Here is an 18922-nt window from a genome sequence, read left to right as displayed (position 1 = left end):
GAAAACAAAAGCCCAATTTTTTTCACAGAAACGTTTCTGGTTGAAATCAGTTTCTTGGGAAAGTTAGGTTGAGTGATGTTCTAATTGATCTCACTTTCATACTCAGCATTTCAGTTTTCATTCTTTTGTCTTAAACTACAATTGCCAAATGGCCTAAACCTGTCTTTGCAATAAGGTAGTAGATGTAAATTTTTCTCTCCCCTATTTGCAATAGTTAGGTTGTGAATTAACTAAATGAATATCCAATCTCAGTTTACAGATCCCCATTGCAAATATAATGATGCAAAAGCCATTTAAAATCACTGTAGAACCCCAGAATGAACTCCAAAACTGATAATTTGTGCAGTGTTATCATATTTTATTTATTTATTTATTTATTTTTAAAAGATGAGGTCTCGCTGTGTTTCCCAGGCTAAAGTGTAGTGGCACAATCATGGCTCACTGCAGCCTTGAACTCTTAGGCTCAACTAATCCTCCTGCTTCAGGCTTCTAAGTAGCTAGGACTTCAGGCACATACCACCACTCCCAGCTAATTTTTTTTTTTTTTTTTGAGATGGAGTTTTGCTCTTGTTACCCAGACTAGAGTGCAATGGCACGATCTCGGCTCACTGCAACCCCCGCCTCCTGGGTTCAGGCAATTCTCCTGCCTCAGCCTCCTGAGTAGCTGGGATTACACCAGCTAATTTTTATTTAAAAATTTTTTTGGAGAGATGGTGTCGCACTGTGTTGCCCAGGCTATCATAAGGTTCAAAACAATTTCAACAGGCTCATTTGTAATACAATGTAAAAGCAGGGTTGTCAAAGTCTGGATTTAAAAGATGTCTGTTACGTAACTGTTATTTTTGCAAAAAGAGAATTTGTTTTCTTCTTAAGTCTCTCTATATACCTACCTATCAACCTCCTCATCTGTATTTAGATCTATCTATAGATATATATTTGAAGAAACTGAGAAAAAATGATGTACAAAGCAGAACAGAATTCACTGGCACCCAGTGAAATGGTCAGCATTTTGGCCAGTTTTCTTCCCATGTAGTATTTATGCAATGCACATGTGGTTTCTTTAACTACAAAGCAGAAGAGCACCATCTACATTTTGACCAAATGTAGTAAGAGTTGACTATTAAAATTAATATTTAGTGGAATTGTGGCTAAAGGCAAATATAATCATCAAAGAATAAATTTTAATGGCTGGGCACAGTGGCTCACGCCTGTAACCCCAGCACTTTGGGAGGCTAAGCAGGTGGATCACTGGAGGTCAGGAGTTCAAGACCAGCCTGACCAACATGACGAAACCCTGTCTCTACTAAAAATACAAAAAAAGGAGCCAGGTGTGATGGCGGGTGCCTGTAATCCCAACTACTCAGGAGGCTGAGGCAGGAGAATTGTTTGAACCTGGGAGGAGGAGGTTGCAGTGAGCCGAAATCGTGCCAGTGCACTCCAGCTTGGGTGACAGACTCTCTCAAAAAAAAAAAAAAAAAAAAAAAATTTAATACCAAAGTAAATCCAATTGATCAAAATAAGATCAATATATAATGATTATAATTTCATATGTTTTTGTGGTAATATTTTAGAAGTTCGACATTAGACCCAGGCACAATACCTCCTACCGAGACACCTTAGAGCCGCGGTGCTTGTTGTCCTCAGACTGACCTTTGTCTACCAAGGAGATGCTCGTGCCAGCTAAGGGCAGTGAGGGGACATAGTGTTTGTTGCCATGTGGCCATCTTGCCACCAAGTTACCGGATGTTCTCACCTCTGAATTGTAACCAACTAAATAATTTCTACTCTTTGTATTCTGCCTTTGAAGATGGGGTCACTGGTAACTGAAATTTCATTGGACAGCTCTACAAATGTAAGCTTTTTTGCTAATTAAAGAAAAATACTGAATAGTGTTGTGCTCATGTTTTTTGTTTTAAGAAATTTAAGTTTGGGCAACATGGTGAGATCCCACCTGTACTAAAAATTATTATATTATTTTTTGAGACTGAGTCTCACTCTGTTGCCCAGGACAGCTCTCTGCAGCCTTGACTCCCTTGGCTCAAGTGATCCTCCTACCTCAGCCTCCTACGTAGAGGGGAGTACAGGTATGTGCCACCACACCTGGGTAATTTTTTGTATTTTCAGGAGAAATGGGGTTTCACCATGTTGCCCAGACTGGTCTCAAACTCCTAGTCTCAAGCAATCTGCCTGCCTTGGCTTCCCAAAGTGTTGGGATTAGAAGTGTGAGCCACTATGCCCAGCCACTACTAAAAATTAAAAAATTAAATGGGTGTGGTGGCATCACTGAAGTCCTAGCTACTTGGGAGGCTGAGGCAGGAGGATCCCTTGAACCTAGCAGGTCATTGTGGGACGTGAATCCAGGAGCTATGATCATGACACTGCATTCCCTCCTGGGAGACAGAGCAAGACCTCGCTTACAAGAAAAAAAAATGTATGCACATGATAAACATAATTATGTGGACAAAATTTATTCTTAAGCTTTGGGTTTGGAAAAGTACCAGTGGAGCAATGTGACCGGCTTTCAGATTAGCAAAAGCTCTGAATTTCCACCTGCATCTCAGTTCGCACTTACTGCACACACCAGTGCCAGCCCCTTTGGTGGAGTGGCATGACTTGAAGCTCCTCGAGGCAGGAATCATCAGGCAATACTTGCCATCTCATGGCACTCTCTAGCCAACAAACCACTTTCTCTGCAAGGGACTGCTTGTGAGTGAGCTCTGTGCTGCAGGTATTCGTCTCTGCAAAGTCTAGTGCTAAGGCTTTCTTTTGAACGAAAATGGTTGTTTTTCTTTTTCTTTCTTCAGTAGCTGCTCTTCCTCAGTGTTTGACCATATCATAGGAGTACATGATCAGGCAGCTCCATAACCTCTTTCATGTCATGTTGTCGTCTTTGGCTGCAAAAGAATGATAAAGGTGGCCCCAGTCTTGCTGCCATAGCCGGCAATGCTGTTACTTTACGTTCTGCTGTAATTACTTCCTGAGTACACATAACTAAACGATGTGAACTGAACACATGGCTGTGATTCTTAAGCCACTCAGACCCTTGTTTGTTCCATTGTCAATGACAACTGCCCGGCACCTTCCTTTACTGATTTCCCATGTGTAAAAATTCCTTCAGTCACATTAATGTGTGAGATTGGCATTCAAGATTAAGAAGTTTGTTGATGTGAAAGTAACACGTTGCATTTGTCATTAATCCATGGTGCTGACACGTAGACAAAAGTTCACATGACGAAGACACAAAATATTAAATATATTTAATAATATCATTAACATTTTTCATCAAAGTGGAATATAACTGAGGCGTCATCTTTTCGGTAACATGATTTTTAGAATTTATATCCTGTGGCTGGGTGTGGTAGCTCATGCCAGTAAATTTTAGCACTTTGGGAGGCCAAAGCAGGAGGACTGCACAAGTCCCAGAATTCAAGACCAGCTGAGCAACATACCATGACCCTGTCTCATTAATAAGTTTTTAAAAAAATTTCTACATTAAAAAGAGAAATTATATCCTGGGCACATATCAGAAATCCATCATTTTCAATATCTAAAAATTAATGGATTCTATGACAAACATTTCAACTAGCTTGTTTAAAAAAAGTCTAGCTTTCATAGACTTTGTATTATAAGTAGTTGTCAAGTCTGTTGTATGTCACTTGTTCATAAAATATGTTTAGGTACCTCATTTTTTTCTAGCTTTTCCTTTTTTCCGTATGAATCACTGAGAATGTCTAAATTTTTTAAAGATAAATATTCTCATATTAACACATAACTCTGCTGACTGGTCTTACTTTATATTCATGACTTTGAACCACAAATTGGACCTTGTAATTGCACTATACTTTCCTGGTCTGTTTTTTTCCTGGTTTCTTAAAAGACTCACTCTTTTTTTTTTTTGAGACAAACTCTTGCTCTGTTGCCCGTGGCTTCAGATGGCTGCAACATTTCCGTCTTCTCCTCTTCCACCTTCCCGTCCACCATTTCCCCCCAAATTATTTAATTTTTCTTTTAATTTTCAATTCCTTGATATATTGTATTTTGTACACTCGTTGGTGGCATCGCATACTTCTTGTGTGTCACCTTGGATTTTCTTGGTCTCACCTGTCTTGGGGGCCCTTGGTCACTTACGACAGATCCTGCGATCTGCGAGTTCTAGTTTTGCAGCAGAGGCTCTGCCAGAGTTACTGGCTTTTCCCAGCAGAAACACAACCAAGATTTGAGATCTGGTTCACTGAGACGCTGCTGAAAGGGTCAAGCCTATGAAACCCAGGTAGAGTGGTTAAATTTACTCTTCACTTCTATCCCATGCAGGGACTATTCTCAGGTCCTGCATGTCTGTATGAGCGTCCCCGTGGGCCCTGCAATGAGTTGCATTCTTTGAGTGCTGCAGGTCCTGCTGCATCTGCTTCTCATCCTTCAATCTCCCTGCCCTGGGATTGTAGCTCCTTATGAAGCATTCATTCTTAAATCTTGTTCAGGCTGTGTTTTATAGAGACCCTTGGCTAAGCCATGGGCTGTTTACTTTTTTCTCTCCCTGTCTTTTTTTTTTTTTGAGATGGAATCTCGCTCTGTCGCCCAGACTGGAGTGCAGTGGTGCGATCTGGGCTCACTGCAACCTCTGCCTCCCTGGTTCAAGCAATTTTCCTGCCATAGCCTCCCGAGTAGTTGAGGTTATGGGCATGTGCCACCACACACAGCTAATTTTTTTTTTTTGTTTTTTTAGTAGAGACAGGGTTTCATCATGCCGGTCAGGCTGGTCTTGAACTCCTGACCTCAGGCAATCCACCTGCCTCAGCCTCCCAAAGTGCTGGGATTACAGATATGAGCAACCACAACTGGTCTTTTTCTCCCTTTGTGAGACTTGCCTGTCCATAGTCTTAGTCATTGTCCTTTTTCCTTTTAGGACATTTATATTTTGTGTAATGATTTGCAACAGCTCTTCATGAGTTGGAGGCTATTAAATTTTGTTTTAAAATTAAAAAGTGCCATTTGGACACAGTGTTAATCTCAGAACTTTGGGAGGCTGAGGTGGGAGGATAGCTTAAGCCAGGTGTTTGAGACCAGCCTGGGCAACAGTCAGTCCCTGTCTCTACAAAAAGCAAAAATGCATAGTGGTGTATTCTTGTAGTCTCAGCTATCCTGGAAGCTGAGGCGGGAGGGTCACTTGAGCCAAGAGTTTGAGGTTGCAGTGAACCAGAATCATGCCATCATGCCGCTGCACTCCAGCCTGGGTGACGCTCAGTCCTGACCTAAGGAAAAAAAAAAAAGGAAAGAAATAGATCATTGTCAGTATCATAGAATCCCCCTCTGTGGCTCTCTCCATTCACATCCCCTTTTTTCCCTCTATTCTGTGACTATTCTTGTGATTTTTCTTTCTTTATCCTGTGCATGCACGTGTTTGTATATAGTTGTGTATATATGTATGATACACATATAAAGCTGATTGCTTCTTAGCGCTGCAACTGGAACTGTGTTTATCTACACAGACCTGCATACATATACCCATACATACATGTGCACACATGTACATACACAGAATAAAGAAACAGTAGTTTTCACAACTCCCTACCTTTCATCTTTTCAGCTGTATTTTGTTTTTTGACAGAGGGTCTCATTCTGTTGCCCAGGCTAGAGAATAGTGGTGCAGTTATGGCTTACTGCAGCCTCTACCACCCAGACTCAAGGGATCCTTCTGTCTCAGTCTCTCAAGTAGCTGGAACTATAGGAATGTGCCACCATGCATGGCAAATTAATTAATTATTATTATTATTTTTTTTTGTAGAGACAAGGTCTCACTATGTTGCCCAGTCTGGTCTTGAAATCCTGTGCTCGAGCAATTCTCCCATCCCAGCCTCTCAAATGCTGGGATTACAGACATAAGCCACCATGCATGGCCATTACAGACAGAAGCCACCATGCCTGGCCTCTTTGCAGATGTTTCTCCCATTCCTTTCTCATCCACACACACAAAAATTACACCCAATGTAAGAAGAAGACATCAAGGCACACACAAGGAGGCCAGATGATAGATGATTACTCAGAAAACCCAGAATTTAAGCCAAAAGGAGAAAGAAGCAAAACTCCAGCTGAAGTCATAAAAATTTTAGACAACCACCGTTGATATTTCTAAAATGCTCTAAGATCAGTTGTAGCCATAGATATTGGTTTAAGTAGGGGAAATAATTGAATGAATCTTCTAAGCATTACATAGACTTTATGGACTGGAAAATACAAAGGTGAAATAATGAAAGAAAAATTATCCGAATACATCAAATATACCTAATATATCTATTTAATATCTGTAGATATGCACTCTTCCGTTCCCTACTGTTTTTGAATTGAGTTTCCCTCTTCCTTGTTACAGTTGAACATAGATATTTGAAAACAGAACTTAAACAAAGATAAAACCATGCAGTAGTGTGTGCCCATGGTCCTAGCTACTTGAGAGGCTGAAGCAGAGGCTAGAGGATCATTTGACCCTAGGAGTTTGAGGTTTAAGTGCCATAATTGTGTCTGTGAATAGCCACTGCACTTCAGCCTGGGCAACATAGCAAGACCCCATCTTTAAAAAAAAAAAGTTTAACAAGGGTCATGAAACCATCCTTACACATTTGGAAGTGACCTTATACCACTCACAGGCTTTAAAAGTTTGAGGTATCATCCTACTGTCAAGGACCATCATCAACCTTGAATTTAGCATATCTTTTTTGGTCTAATTAACTTCCATATAAGAGATTTTATAGTCACTTAGAATATAAAACTCTCCGAGGTAGAGTGTATGTATAACTGTTTTACACAGCTCATATCAGAGTAGGTACTTAAATGGATTTTGGTTGTCTAACTAAAAGCATGTCAATTTTATTGATCTTTTCAAAGAACCAACTTTTGTTTTCATTGACTTTTCTCCATTGTTTCTGTTTTCTATTTCATTGATTTCCACTCTAATTTTTCTTTCCTTTCTTTTCCTTGTTTAGAATTTAATTGCTCTTCTGTTTGAAGTTTCTTCAGGTGGAAGCTTAGATGATTATCTGAAATCTTTTTTTTTCCATTCTTTTCTTTTTCTGGAGACAAGGTCTCACTCTGTCACTCGGAATGTAGTGCAGTGGTGCAATCACAAGTCGCTGTAACTGAACTCCTGGGCTAAAGTGATTCTCCTGTCTCAGCCTCCTGAGTAGCTGGGACTATAGGCGCATGCCACCACATTCAGTGAATTATTAAATTTCTTTGTAAAGAGATGGTCTCATTATGTTGGCAGGCTGGTCTTGAACTACTTGGCTGAAGTCATGCTCCTGCCTCACCCTCCCAAAGTACTGGGATTGCAGGTGTGAGTTACTGCACCAGGTCTTTTTTTACTGTTCTAATTTACATTTTCACAGCTAAAACATTTCCCTTTAAGTACTTATTTGCCTCCATATAATAAATTTTGGCATGTTTAAAAATGGCACTTGAGGTCGGGCGCAGTGGCTCATGCCTGTAATCGCAGCACTTTGGAAGACCAAGGTGGGTGGATCACTTGAGGTCAGGAGTTCGAGACCATCCTGGCCAACATGGTGAAACTCCATCTCCACTAAAAATACAAAAATTAGACGGGCATGGTGGTGTGTGGCCCCTCACTCTAGCTACTCGGGAGGCTGAGGCAGGACAAAGGCTTGAACCTGGGAGGCAGAGGTTGCAGTGAGCTGAGATCTCACCATTGCACTCTGCACTCCAGCCCAGGCAACAGAATGAAACTCTGTCTCAAAAAAAAAAAAAAAAAATGGCACTCAGTTGAACATTCTCATGGTATGGCACACTGTTGTTATCTAGCTTGTAGTATTGTTGAGAAATTCAAAACCATTCATGTGGGTCCTCCACACCACTTCCTTTTTTCATCTCATAGCTTTTTATTTCCAGTGTTCTAAAGTTGTACAATCACATGTCCTAATATGGTCTATTTTTATCCACTAAGGTGTCCTGAGCAGTTAACCAGTTGACTGCTTCTTTCAATCTTGGTACCCATGCCCTTCAATTCTGCAGAATTTTCTTGTACTATATCCTTGATAATTTCTCAGGCCTTATATATGCTTTGTTTTGTTTTTTGCTCCCCCTTTTTTTTTTTGAGACCGGTTCTTGCCCTGTCACTTAGGCTGGAGTGAATGGTGTGATCAGAGCTAACAGCTCACTGTAATTTTGGCCTCCTGGACTCTGGCAATCCTGCTGCCTCAGCCTCCTAAGTAGCTGGGACTACAGGTGCATGCCACCTTGCCTGGCTGACTTTTATTTTATTTTGTTTTGTAGAGATGGGTTCTCACTGTGTTGTCCAGGCTGGTCTGGAACTCCTGGCCTCAAATGATTCTTTCCCTTCAGCCTCCTGAGAAGCTGCGATTACAGGTGTGCCCAGCCCATGATGATTCATTTATTTCTATTTTCTCTTTCTCTATTTCTACAACTCCTATTATTCAGACATCTAGATTTTGGATAGAATATATTTGAATTTCTTTAGCTTTCCTTTACTTTTTCCACTTTTTGTTTTGTGTTTTTGCTCTACTTACAGAGATATTTCCTTAACCATAGTTTAAACTCTTCTATTGAGTTTTGTCCTTTAAAAAAATTATTCAGTTATTTTCCTGTGACAGTTGTCTTGTAATATAGCATCCTTTCTTATTTCTTGTAGCAATATACTCTCATGTCTCCGAAGAAATTAATGATAGTTTCTTTGAATTTTTTTTTTTTTTTGAGATGTAGTCTCGCTCTGTTGCCAGGCTGGAGTGCAGTGGCACGATCTCGGCTCACTGCAACTTCCACTTTCCGGGTTCAAGCAATTCTCCTGCCTCAGCCTCCCATGTAGCTGGGACTACAGGCATGTGCCACCATGCCCAGCTAATTTTTGTATTTTTTAGTAGAGACGGGGTTTCACCATGTTGGTCAGGATGGTCTTGATCACTTGACCTCATCATCCACCCGCCTCAGCCTCTCAAAGTGCTGGGATTACAGGCTTGAGCCACCATGCCCAGCCAGTATTCCACTAAAATTTCTTGTTAATATAGTACTCATTCCTCAACTGTGCCTGGCATTATCCAGATCAGAGCCCGGAGAATCAACTTCATTCATCTGCAGGAGTGTGGAGAGGACAGTTACCTGACTGTACCAAGTGGGTCAGGGGACCCAGGGTCTAATTGCTTCTAAAACAACTTGCAAACAATTCTGTTTTTTGCTCATTTTTACCCTTGACTTACTGAGATAACTATTGCCACCAATTCCTGAGACTTTTGGTTTACATTGGGTTATTTTTCAGGTTTTCCTGCTGCCAACTTGGGGATTCTGTTGCCATTTATCCCTCTTCCTTCTAATTTTTCTTTCTTTTTTTTTTTTTTTGAGACAGAGTCTTGCTCCGCCACCCAGGCACAGTCTCGGCTCACTGCAACCTCTGCCTCCAAGGACCAAGCGATTCTCCTGCCTCAGCCTCCTGAGCAGCTGGAATTACATGCGCACACCAGCATGCCCAGCTCATTTTTGTATTTTTAGTCGAGATGAGGTTTCACCATGTTGGTCAGGCTGGTCTCCAACTCCTGACCTCAAGTGATCTGCCCGCTCGGCCTCCCAAAGTGCTTGGGATTACAGGCATGAACCACCGGGCCTGGCCTCCAGTTCTATCTGTTAATGTGAGCTTATGACTTTTTTTCTTTTTTTTTTAGATGGAGTCTTGTTCTTGTTGTCCAGGCTGGAGTGCAATGGCACAATCTCAGTTCACTGCAACCTCCGCCTCCTGGGTTCAAGCCATACTCCTGCCTCAGCCTCCCAAGTAACTGGGATTACAGGCGCCCACCACTACACCTGGCTAATTTTGTAATTTTGTAGAGACAGGGTTTCACCATGTTGGCCAAGTTGCTCTTGAATTCCTGACCTCATGATTTGCCTGCCTTGGCCTACCAACGTGGTGGGATTGCAAATGTGAGCAACCGCACCCAGCTGTAAGCTATGACTCTTACAAAAGTTTGTGCTTTTAAAAACTGTAGTTTTCATATGAAATGAGTAAATCTACCTTTTTTTTTTTTTTTTTTTTTGTGGAAGTCCCTAGTTGCCTACTGTTGCTGAAAATGTCTTTAAAATGTCCGGAGGACTTAATAAGTAAATGCCTCTGAAAGAGGTATCACATTTTAAAAAATTAATGTCATATTGTTTTTTGAGAGTAGGAGTTGATAGGTAGAGGGTGCATAAGAAAAGAAGAACAGTACAAAACTGAAGACCCAGGTGTTCCAGGAACCATTTCTAAAGACATATTTGATTTGGAAAAACAAAAAATCAGTCGAATCAGTTCACTGTAAGCTTCTGAACCAGGCACTCTCCTGAAAGTTCATTTCTGACTTTCTTTTTTTAACTCTACTTCACTTTGGGTGAATTTGTGCTCTTTTTCTTTTTTGCCTTTTCTATTAATATAATAATTCTTATGACAGAAATAATAGTGATAATAATACTGTCTTCAATATTCGTAGCTTCTAATAAGTGACAAATCCTGTACACACACACACACACACATTTTACCACACCATGTTCTCCCCCATCCTATGTGTCAAGGAACAATTCTTTTTCAGGTTGAGAGGGCTGACAATGACTACAATAAATGTGCTATTCACCGTGGCTTAATGTCCTAATTTTAACCCTCATGGCTCTCAAGGTATAGTTGCAGGTTTCAAATAAATCAAATCCTTTAACCAATTTATGAAATAGAAAGCACAGTGTTTCCAAGGAAGGTTAAGTGCAACGTATTATGCAGATAAAATGAGGTATTATCAGTGTAAACGAATACACTGATATGATACTCCATAGGAAGTGGGTCTTATTTGCATGGCGGAAATGTCATCATTGGATTAAAGCTTAAACGTGTTGCTGTGTTGGGTGTATTGCTGAATACTTGATGTGGGAACTGTGATTTGGCATCACACTGCAGGAGACATGAAGGCATCCATAGTTCAGAGAACACTATTTTTTGGGTAATGGGTACTGGGTGTGTCATTAGGAGTATCAAGTTCTTCCAATGCTTAGGAGGGAGAATCAGCAGCGGGAAAGAGAGGTCCAGCAGTTGAGAGGTCCAATGGTTGGGTATGGCCTTAAAAGTTCCCAACTTTCATGTCGGAGAAAAAAACAATTTGGAAAGATTCTTCAGAAATCACCTAATTTATACCTTGGACATTTGAAAGAATTATAACTACATCTCCTTTTTCAGAGACTTCAAAAAATAATTGTATAACTTTTCTCAGAAGTACATTGTTGAACAAGGGAGTTCTTCCTTATATCTCCCTGGTTTCTTTCCTTTGCTTCTGTTTTCAGTTGGGGTAAGAGTAAGAAATAGAGGCCAGCCATGGTGGCCCATGCCTGTAATCCCAGCACTTTGGGAGGCCAAGGTGGAAGGATCATTTGAGCCCAGGAGTTCGAGACCAGCCTGGGCAAAATAGTGAGACACCCCTGACAACCTCTCCAAAAAAAAAAAAAAAAAAAATTAGCCAGGTGTGGTGGCATGCACCTGTAGTCCCAGCTACATGGGAAGCTGAGGAAGAAGTACTGCTTGAGCCTGGAAGGTTGAGGATACAGTGAGCTCTGTATTTCAGCTTGGGTGACACAGCGAGACCCTGTCTCAAAAAAAAAAAAAAAAAAAAGAGAGAAAAGGGACATACCTTGTGGCAGACAGTTATTCCTCAGTTTTTCTTTACTCCTGATTCCTAAACTGAAAATTCTATTTTTTTTCTCTTTAAGATGGAGTTTTACTCTGTCACCCAGGCTGGAGTGCAGTGACGCAATCTTGGCTTACTGCAACCTCCACATCCCTGGTTCAAGCGATTATCCTGCCTCAGCCCCCTGAGTAGCTTAGATTACAAGCATGTGCCACCATGTCTGGCTAATTTTTTTATTTTTATATATTTTTTTGAGATGGAATTTTGCTCTTGTTGCCCAGGCTGGAGTGCAATGGCACAATCTCAGCTCATTGCAACCTCTGCCTCCCCGATTCAGGTGATTCTCCTGCCTTAGCCTTCCGAGTAGCTGGGATTACAGGCGTGCACCACCATGACCGGCTAATTTTTTATTTTTAGTAGAGACCGCGTTTCACTGTATTGGTAGGGCTGGTCTTGAACTGCTGACCTCAGATGACCTGCCCACCTCAGCCTCCCAAAGCGTTGGGATTACAGGCTAAGCCAATGCGCCTGGCCAATATATATATTTTTTACGTTATTCAAAAAATTAATGTGGAATGTTTCATGAATTTGCGTGTCATCCTTGCTTAGGGACAAGCTAATCTTCTCTGTATCTTTCCAATTTTAGTATGTATGCTGCCAAAGTGAAGCAAGCACTTGACTGAAAATTCTGACAACAAATCTGAGTTGGGTTAATTATTACATTGCTGAACACCTTTTAATGCTATTAAAAATGTATAACTCAGCCAGACCTATGCCTGTAATCCCAGTACTTTGGGAGGCCAAAGTGGGCGGATCACCTGAGGTTAGGAGTCCAAGACCAGCCTTACAAACGTGATGAAACCCTGTCTCTACTGAGACAGGAAAATCGCTTGAACCCGGGAGGTGGAGGTTGCAGTGGGCTGACATAGTGCCACTGCACTCCAACCTGGGCGACAGGGCGAGACTCTGTCTCAAAAAATAAATAAAATATATAAAGATAAAAAATGTATGACTCTGGCTGGGTGCAGTGGCTCAGGCCTATAATTTCCACACTTTGGGAGGCTGAGGTGGGCAGATCACTTGAGTCCAGGAGTGTGAGACCAGCCTGGCCAACATGGTGAAAAATACAAAAATTAGTCAGGTGTGGTGGCACATGCCTTTAGTCCCAGCTACTCAAGTGGCTGAGGCAGGAGAATTGCTTGAATCCAGGAAGCTGAGGTTGCGGTGAGCCAAGATCGCGCCAGTGCACTCCAGACTGGGTGACAGAGTGAGACTCTGTCTCAAAAAGAAAAAAAAAAAGCCAACTCTGTGGCTAAATACTATTTTAGGTTGAAATTTTTTTTAGCTTTTTTCATTAGTGTAGTTACGCTAATATCATATTTAATAATACACATGTCTACTGAACAATTAGTTTTGCTAGTATATACTCAATGGTATATTTATTTGGTAATATTTTCTTGCTGATATGCATTTTATCTTTTCAGCAAGCACTAATCTTCTGTTTTCATTTCCTATAAGCCTCAAATAGTGTTAGCCAAGTTATCAGCTGTTTATTAACATCATAATATTCATTCATTTATTTATTTGGTCATTTAAACACCTTTTTGTGAAAGGCATAGGTAGGAGGATATAAAGAAAAGTAAGATTAGGATCTTTGGTTCTTGGAGTTTACAGTTAAGTCTTAGATACTCGTACATTTTAATTTAATTTTTAATTATTATTTTCACAGAGACAGGGTCTCACTATGTTGCCCTGGCTGGTCTCAAACTCCTGGATTCAAGCAATCCTTCCTCAACAGTCTCTCAAAGTGCTGAGATTGCAGGCGTGAGCCACCATGCTTGGCTGACAATTGTAAATTAAATAGCAGTGCAACATAGTCTATAATTAAGTTATTCAGTTTGTGGCAGATAGTGAGGTTTGAGATTTCACAGGAGAGGGTCATGAAGGTGGGTTTCTGTGGTTGAGAAAATTTTTATGGAGAAGTGACTTAAACTGGGTTTTGAAGCACAAACAAGATTTAAACAGTTGGAGAAGAAAAGGCCAAGTCAGGCTGGAAAGGGAGCAGGTTGAAATGTGCCGATACATGTGGAAATAAAGCGGAGTTCACCCTGAAGAGAATAGAGCTTGCATTGGGAAGTAATAACTTTAGTAAAGTAGGTTGTGGTTAGATAAAAAGGGCCTTGAAAATTCCTAAGGATTTGATTCTGTGGAAAATGGGTTTTGGAAGAGCGAGTGACAGAGTCGTTTAAGAAATTGAATCCAGGCGGGGCATGGTGGTTCAGGCCTGCAGTCCCAGCACTTTGAGAGGCTGAGGCAGGTGGATCACCTGAGGTCAGGAGTTGGAGACCAGTCTGGCCAACATGGTGAAACCCCATTTCTACTAAATATACAAAAATTAGCCCGGTGTGGTGGCACATGCCTGTAATCCCAGCTGCTTAGGAGGCTGAGGCAGGGGAATCACTTGAACCCAGGAGGTGAAAGTTGCAGTGAGCTGAGATTTTGCCATTGCACTCCAGCCTAGGTGATAGATCGAGACTCTGTCTTAACGAAAAAAAAAAAAAATGTTGTATGCTTTTCCTGTTATGCATTTGTCAGTTTCTTCCTCCTTTTTTCTTTCTTTCAGCTCCTTTTTGTTTGTCAGAAAATGGCTATCTTTTTCCTTTGTTCAAAGTTTCAGATATTTATTAATCAGTGCAATCTCTAACACATCAACATGATTTCATGCATTTAGAGGAGAAATATTTCCTACTTAAGTGGAAAATTGTGTGAATGGCTTCTGGAAGACATTCATTCTAAGCAGCTTTATGGTGAAACATTTCATTTAGAAATCTGGACCTTTGGCCAGGCACAGTGGCTCATGCCTTAATCCCAGCACTTTGGGAGGCTGGGGCAGGAAGATCACCTGCGGTCAGGTGTTTGAGACCAGCCTGGCCAACATGGTGAAACCCCATCTTTACCCTTCATACAAAAAGTAGTCAAGGGCGGTGGCAGGCACCTGTAATCCCAGCTACTCAGGCGGCTGAGGCGAGAGAATTGCTTGAACCCAGGAGGTGGAGGTTGCAGTGAGCCAAGATCTTGCCATTGCACTCCAGCCTGGGCAACAGAGCAAAACTCTGTCTCAAAAAAAAGAAAAGAAATCTGGACTTTCTTCAGTTCCTTATAATCCACATTTACTGAGTAGAACTTGTATCAATCATTGGGACCCAGTTTGTTCCAGTGTTCTGGGTTATGCTTTCTGTCTCAATTAACACCTGGATTGAACAATGCCAAATGCAAGACATACAATGTTGCTCCAGTACCTCCAGCTTAAGTAAATTCAAGGAGAGGGATTAAGCTCGATGATGCTTGGCCTGACTGAGGATCTGGCAGAGCATTTTTGCCGCAGAGGCCTCCTATTGGAAAGAATAGAACCAGCCTAGCTATCTGGCCCCGGACTAGGGAGTATTTCTTCTTTTTCTTATAATTGTTTTCTTGCATTTCTTCTTGCTCTTCGGTTTTAATACTATAGTAGTCCTGCAGTACATGAATTGCCTCTGACACGGCTGCTCTCCCTTTCCTTACCTTGCTTATTTTCCTTCTGGATCTTTTCTGGTAATCCATGAAATGAAGGGTCCTTGAGCCGATGGTGCACCCGCTTCTGAAGAACTGAGTCTTGAGCAGTGAATGTGAAGGGGGTAATTGCAGTTTAGTAGGGTTCTGTGTGTGGCAAGGTTGTACCCAGTTTCTCTTGGATCTTGAAACAAAGAATCATTCCTTTGGAGCATGTTGATAATTTTCAGACTGCTTCTAACTATCTAGCCTAATTTTGGTTATGGTGAGATGATAGAGGCATGAGTTTAACTGCAACACAATCAGATCAGTTTTAGATAAAGCCAAGAAGATTTAGTGAATGGCGCTTCACAGAAAAACTTCTATGTAGGAGAGCATTTTGTTTTCAGGCCAGCATTAACATTGGCCAGCTAAGTCGTGTGTAGGGAAAAGAACACTGGATCAGGAGTCAGAGCATCCAGACGAATTAATTCTGAGAGCTGAATTTAGAATCTTTTGTTATTCCCATTCACTGCTGATATGGTTTGGCTCTGTGTCCCCACCCAAATCTCATCTCAATTGTAATCCTCACATATGGAGGGAGGGAAGTGATTGGATAAAGGGGATGGTTTCCCCCATGCTGTTCTCATGATAGTTAGTGAATTCTCACGAGATCTGATGGTTCTAAAAAGAGTAGTTTTTCCGGTGTTCTCACCAGCTGTCTCTTCTGCCACTTTGTGAAGAAGTTTCCCATTTCCCCTCTCCCCTTCCACCATGATTGTAAATTCCCTGAGGTCTCCTAGCTATGAGGAACTGTGAGTCAGTTAAACCTCCTTTGTAAACTACCCAGACTTGGGTATGTCTTTATAGCTCTTTGAGAACAGTCTAATACAGGTGCTTTTTTTTTTTTTAAACTCTGTCACCTCCTGCCTAGGCCTCCCATCGGGTTGGGATTACAGGCACAAGCCACCACACCTGGCCTCCTATTCAGTGCTTTACCATGATTTACTTTGAATAAAACCAAGTAGAATTGGAACTTGAGTAATTTCCAATTGGTAATGGTTAAGTCAGGAGCAGTACTGAGGTTTATAATCAACACTTAATTTACAGAAAAGACACATTAAATACGTTAATAAGACTAGAGGTCAGGAAGAGATTTTTAGGTTCTTCAACAGAATAAAATATTTTGAGGCATTTAAAAAATTCCACAAAGCATTTCAGAAGCACAATTTATGCATGGATAATTTATGTGCTAATTGTAATTCAAAATCTTCTCACTAAACTAATTCTCTGAAGATCTCTACCAGGTTATTTTTTTCCCCTAGATTAGTTTATGTTGTTTGTACTTGAACGGCATAAAAGTGAACTTCAAGAATGTTTATAATTCAGATACTTCACAAATTCCAATTGTTTCTCATCCTTAATTCATGAAGTTTTATATGGTTTATTTCCATCTTATTTCAAAAAGCTCCTAAAACAAGGATTTCTGCAAAAGATATGTTACTACACACACATATGCATTTAAGTTTAGACATTCCCAAATTTCTTTGTTAAGAACCCCCCCTGCTTTTAAAATTTTGAATAAATGCTTAAATACATAAAATTATTTTTACTAGGTTGGATCATTTTTTTCTACTTCTCATGTCTTCCAGTTATGGATTATATAGCCAAGCCTTTGCTGTGTGACTTCTCATTCCCTCCTACGTTAAGCTGAGGACATGTATTTTCTTATCTCATTGATTTACTTTGGTCAATGAAATCCTATTTTTTATTGAGCCAAAATTTGCATATTAAAAATTCACCATTTAAAGTGTCCAATTCAGTGGATTTTCGCATATCTGCAATGCTGTGCAAGCATCACCCCTATCTAATTCCAGATTATTCTCATCTCCCCATAAAGGAACCACAGGTCCATTAGCAGTCACTCTCCATTCCTCCCTCCTCATACACCAGCTGTATGCCTTTATGGATTTGATTAGTCTGAACATTTCATATAAGTATTTCTGGCTTCTTTCACTCACTACAATGTTTTTAAGTTTTGTCCATACTGTAGCATGTATCATCAGCCCTTCCTTCCCTCCCTCCCTCCCTCCCTCCCTTCCTTCCTTCTTCTTTTGAGTTTTGCTCTTGTTGCCTAGGCTGGAGTACAATGGTGTGATCTCGCTCACTGCAACCTCTGCCTACCAGGTTCAAGCGATTCTCCTGCCTTAGACTCCCAAGTAGCTGGGGCTACATTCATGTGCCACCATGCCCAGCTAATTTTGTATTTTTAGTAGAGATGGAATTTCTCCATGTTGGCCAGGTTGGTCTTGAACTCCTGACTTCAGGTGATCCGCCCTCCCTGGCCCTCCAGAGTGCTAGGATTACAGGTATGAGCCACCATGCCCACAATTTCATTTCTTTTTATGGAAAAATAATATCCCATTTTATGGACATGCCACCTTTTGTTTACGTGTTCATCAGCTGATAGACTGGATTGTTTCCATTGTTTGGCTATTATGAATTGTGCTGCCATGAATGTTTGTGTACAAGTTTTTATATGAGTGTATGTTTTCCTTTCTCTTTTGGGTATACACCTATTAGTAGAATTAGGTCATATGGTAACTGTTGGTTTAACATTTTGAGGAACTGTTAATCTGTTTTCCAGAGTAGATGAAGTATTTTACATTCCTACTAGTAATGAAAGAGGGTTCTAATTTCTCCACATCCTCCTCAACACACATTATTGTCTGTCATTTTGATTGTAGCCATCCTACTGGGTGTAAAGTTGTATCTTATTGTGGTTTTGATTTTCCTTTCCCTAATGGCGAATGGTGAATGATGTTGAACTTACAATGGAATCTTTTTTTTTTTTTGAGATGGAGTCTCACTCTGTTTCCCAGGCTGGAGTGCAGTGACATGGTCTTAGCTCACTGCAACCTCCACCTTCCAGGTTCAAGCCATTCTTTTATCTCAGCCACCCAAGTAGCTGGGACTACAGGCATGTGCCACCACAACCAGCTGATTTTTGTATTTTTATTAGAGATGGGGTTTCACCATGTTGGCCATGCTAGTCTCAAACTTCTGGCCTCAAGTAATCTGCCCACCTTGGCCTCCCAAAGTACTGGGATTATAGGCGTGAGCCACTGTGCCCAGACTTGTAGTGGAATCTTAACGGCTATGATGTGAGCAAAGGTTTTAAATCTTCCTCTGATTTGACCTGCTTCCTTGTGCTTCTGCCAACTACCCTGAGAGCATGCTCTGAGCAGATGCTGGTCCAGGGAGCACGAGGAAGCATGTGGAGCTCACCTGCACACCACCCACAGTCTGCAGTCAAGACCAACCAACCTTCCACACCCTGGAGCAAGAAAAACACGTTTGTCCTTATATGCCACTGAGATATGCGGGCTATAACACAGCATTAGCACAAACAGGCGTAAAACACATGTACAGTTTTAAAAATATTAAGGAACACTGGCCAGGCATGGTGGCTCATCACAGTGGTGATTTCCTAGTGCTTTCAAAGACCATCAGTGCAGATTTATGCATCCTTCAATCCATCCACCCATTTATATTACATTTAGTAATCCGAGCACTGTGTTAAAACATGTTCATCCTCCCTGGTGAAAAGAAAGCTATTGGTTGGGTATGGTGATTTACACCTGTAATCCCAGCACTTTGGGAGGCTGAGGGAGGCAGATCACCCGAGGTCAGGAGTTTGAGACCAGCCTGGCCAACATGGTGAAATCTCATCTCTACTAAAAATA

General features: G+C 41.1%; 1 protein-coding gene, 1 non-coding gene and 1 pseudogene across 2 annotated transcripts; all 3 read right to left on the bottom strand.

The window, feature by feature from the left end:
* Positions 1 to 4285: 4285 nt before the first annotated feature.
* On the bottom strand, positions 4286 to 15022 carry LOC108589110 (cytochrome c oxidase subunit NDUFA4 pseudogene; annotated as a pseudogene).
* On the bottom strand, positions 12213 to 12319 carry LOC118149575 (U6 spliceosomal RNA). Its single transcript, XR_004737153.1, has one exon. It is a non-coding gene; the product is annotated as a U6 spliceosomal RNA (small nuclear RNA).
* A 2409-nt stretch (positions 15023 to 17431) lies between the features above and the next one.
* Positions 17432 to 18413, bottom strand: LOC144580329 (zinc finger protein 714-like). Its single transcript, XM_078356417.1, has 3 exons — positions 18403 to 18413; positions 18255 to 18312; positions 17432 to 17533 (listed from the first exon to the last, which is right to left on the bottom strand). The coding sequence occupies exons 1-3, from the start codon at positions 18411 to 18413 to the stop codon at positions 17432 to 17434; spliced, it is 171 nt and encodes a 56-aa protein (XP_078212543.1).
* Positions 18414 to 18922: the final 509 nt, after the last annotated feature.

The sequence above is a fragment of the Callithrix jacchus genome, chromosome 19, assembly GCF_049354715.1.
Source record: "Callithrix jacchus isolate 240 chromosome 19, calJac240_pri, whole genome shotgun sequence".
Classification (NCBI taxonomy): Eukaryota; Metazoa; Chordata; class Mammalia; order Primates; family Cebidae; genus Callithrix; species Callithrix jacchus.
This window is presented reverse-complemented; position numbering and strand designations above follow the sequence as displayed.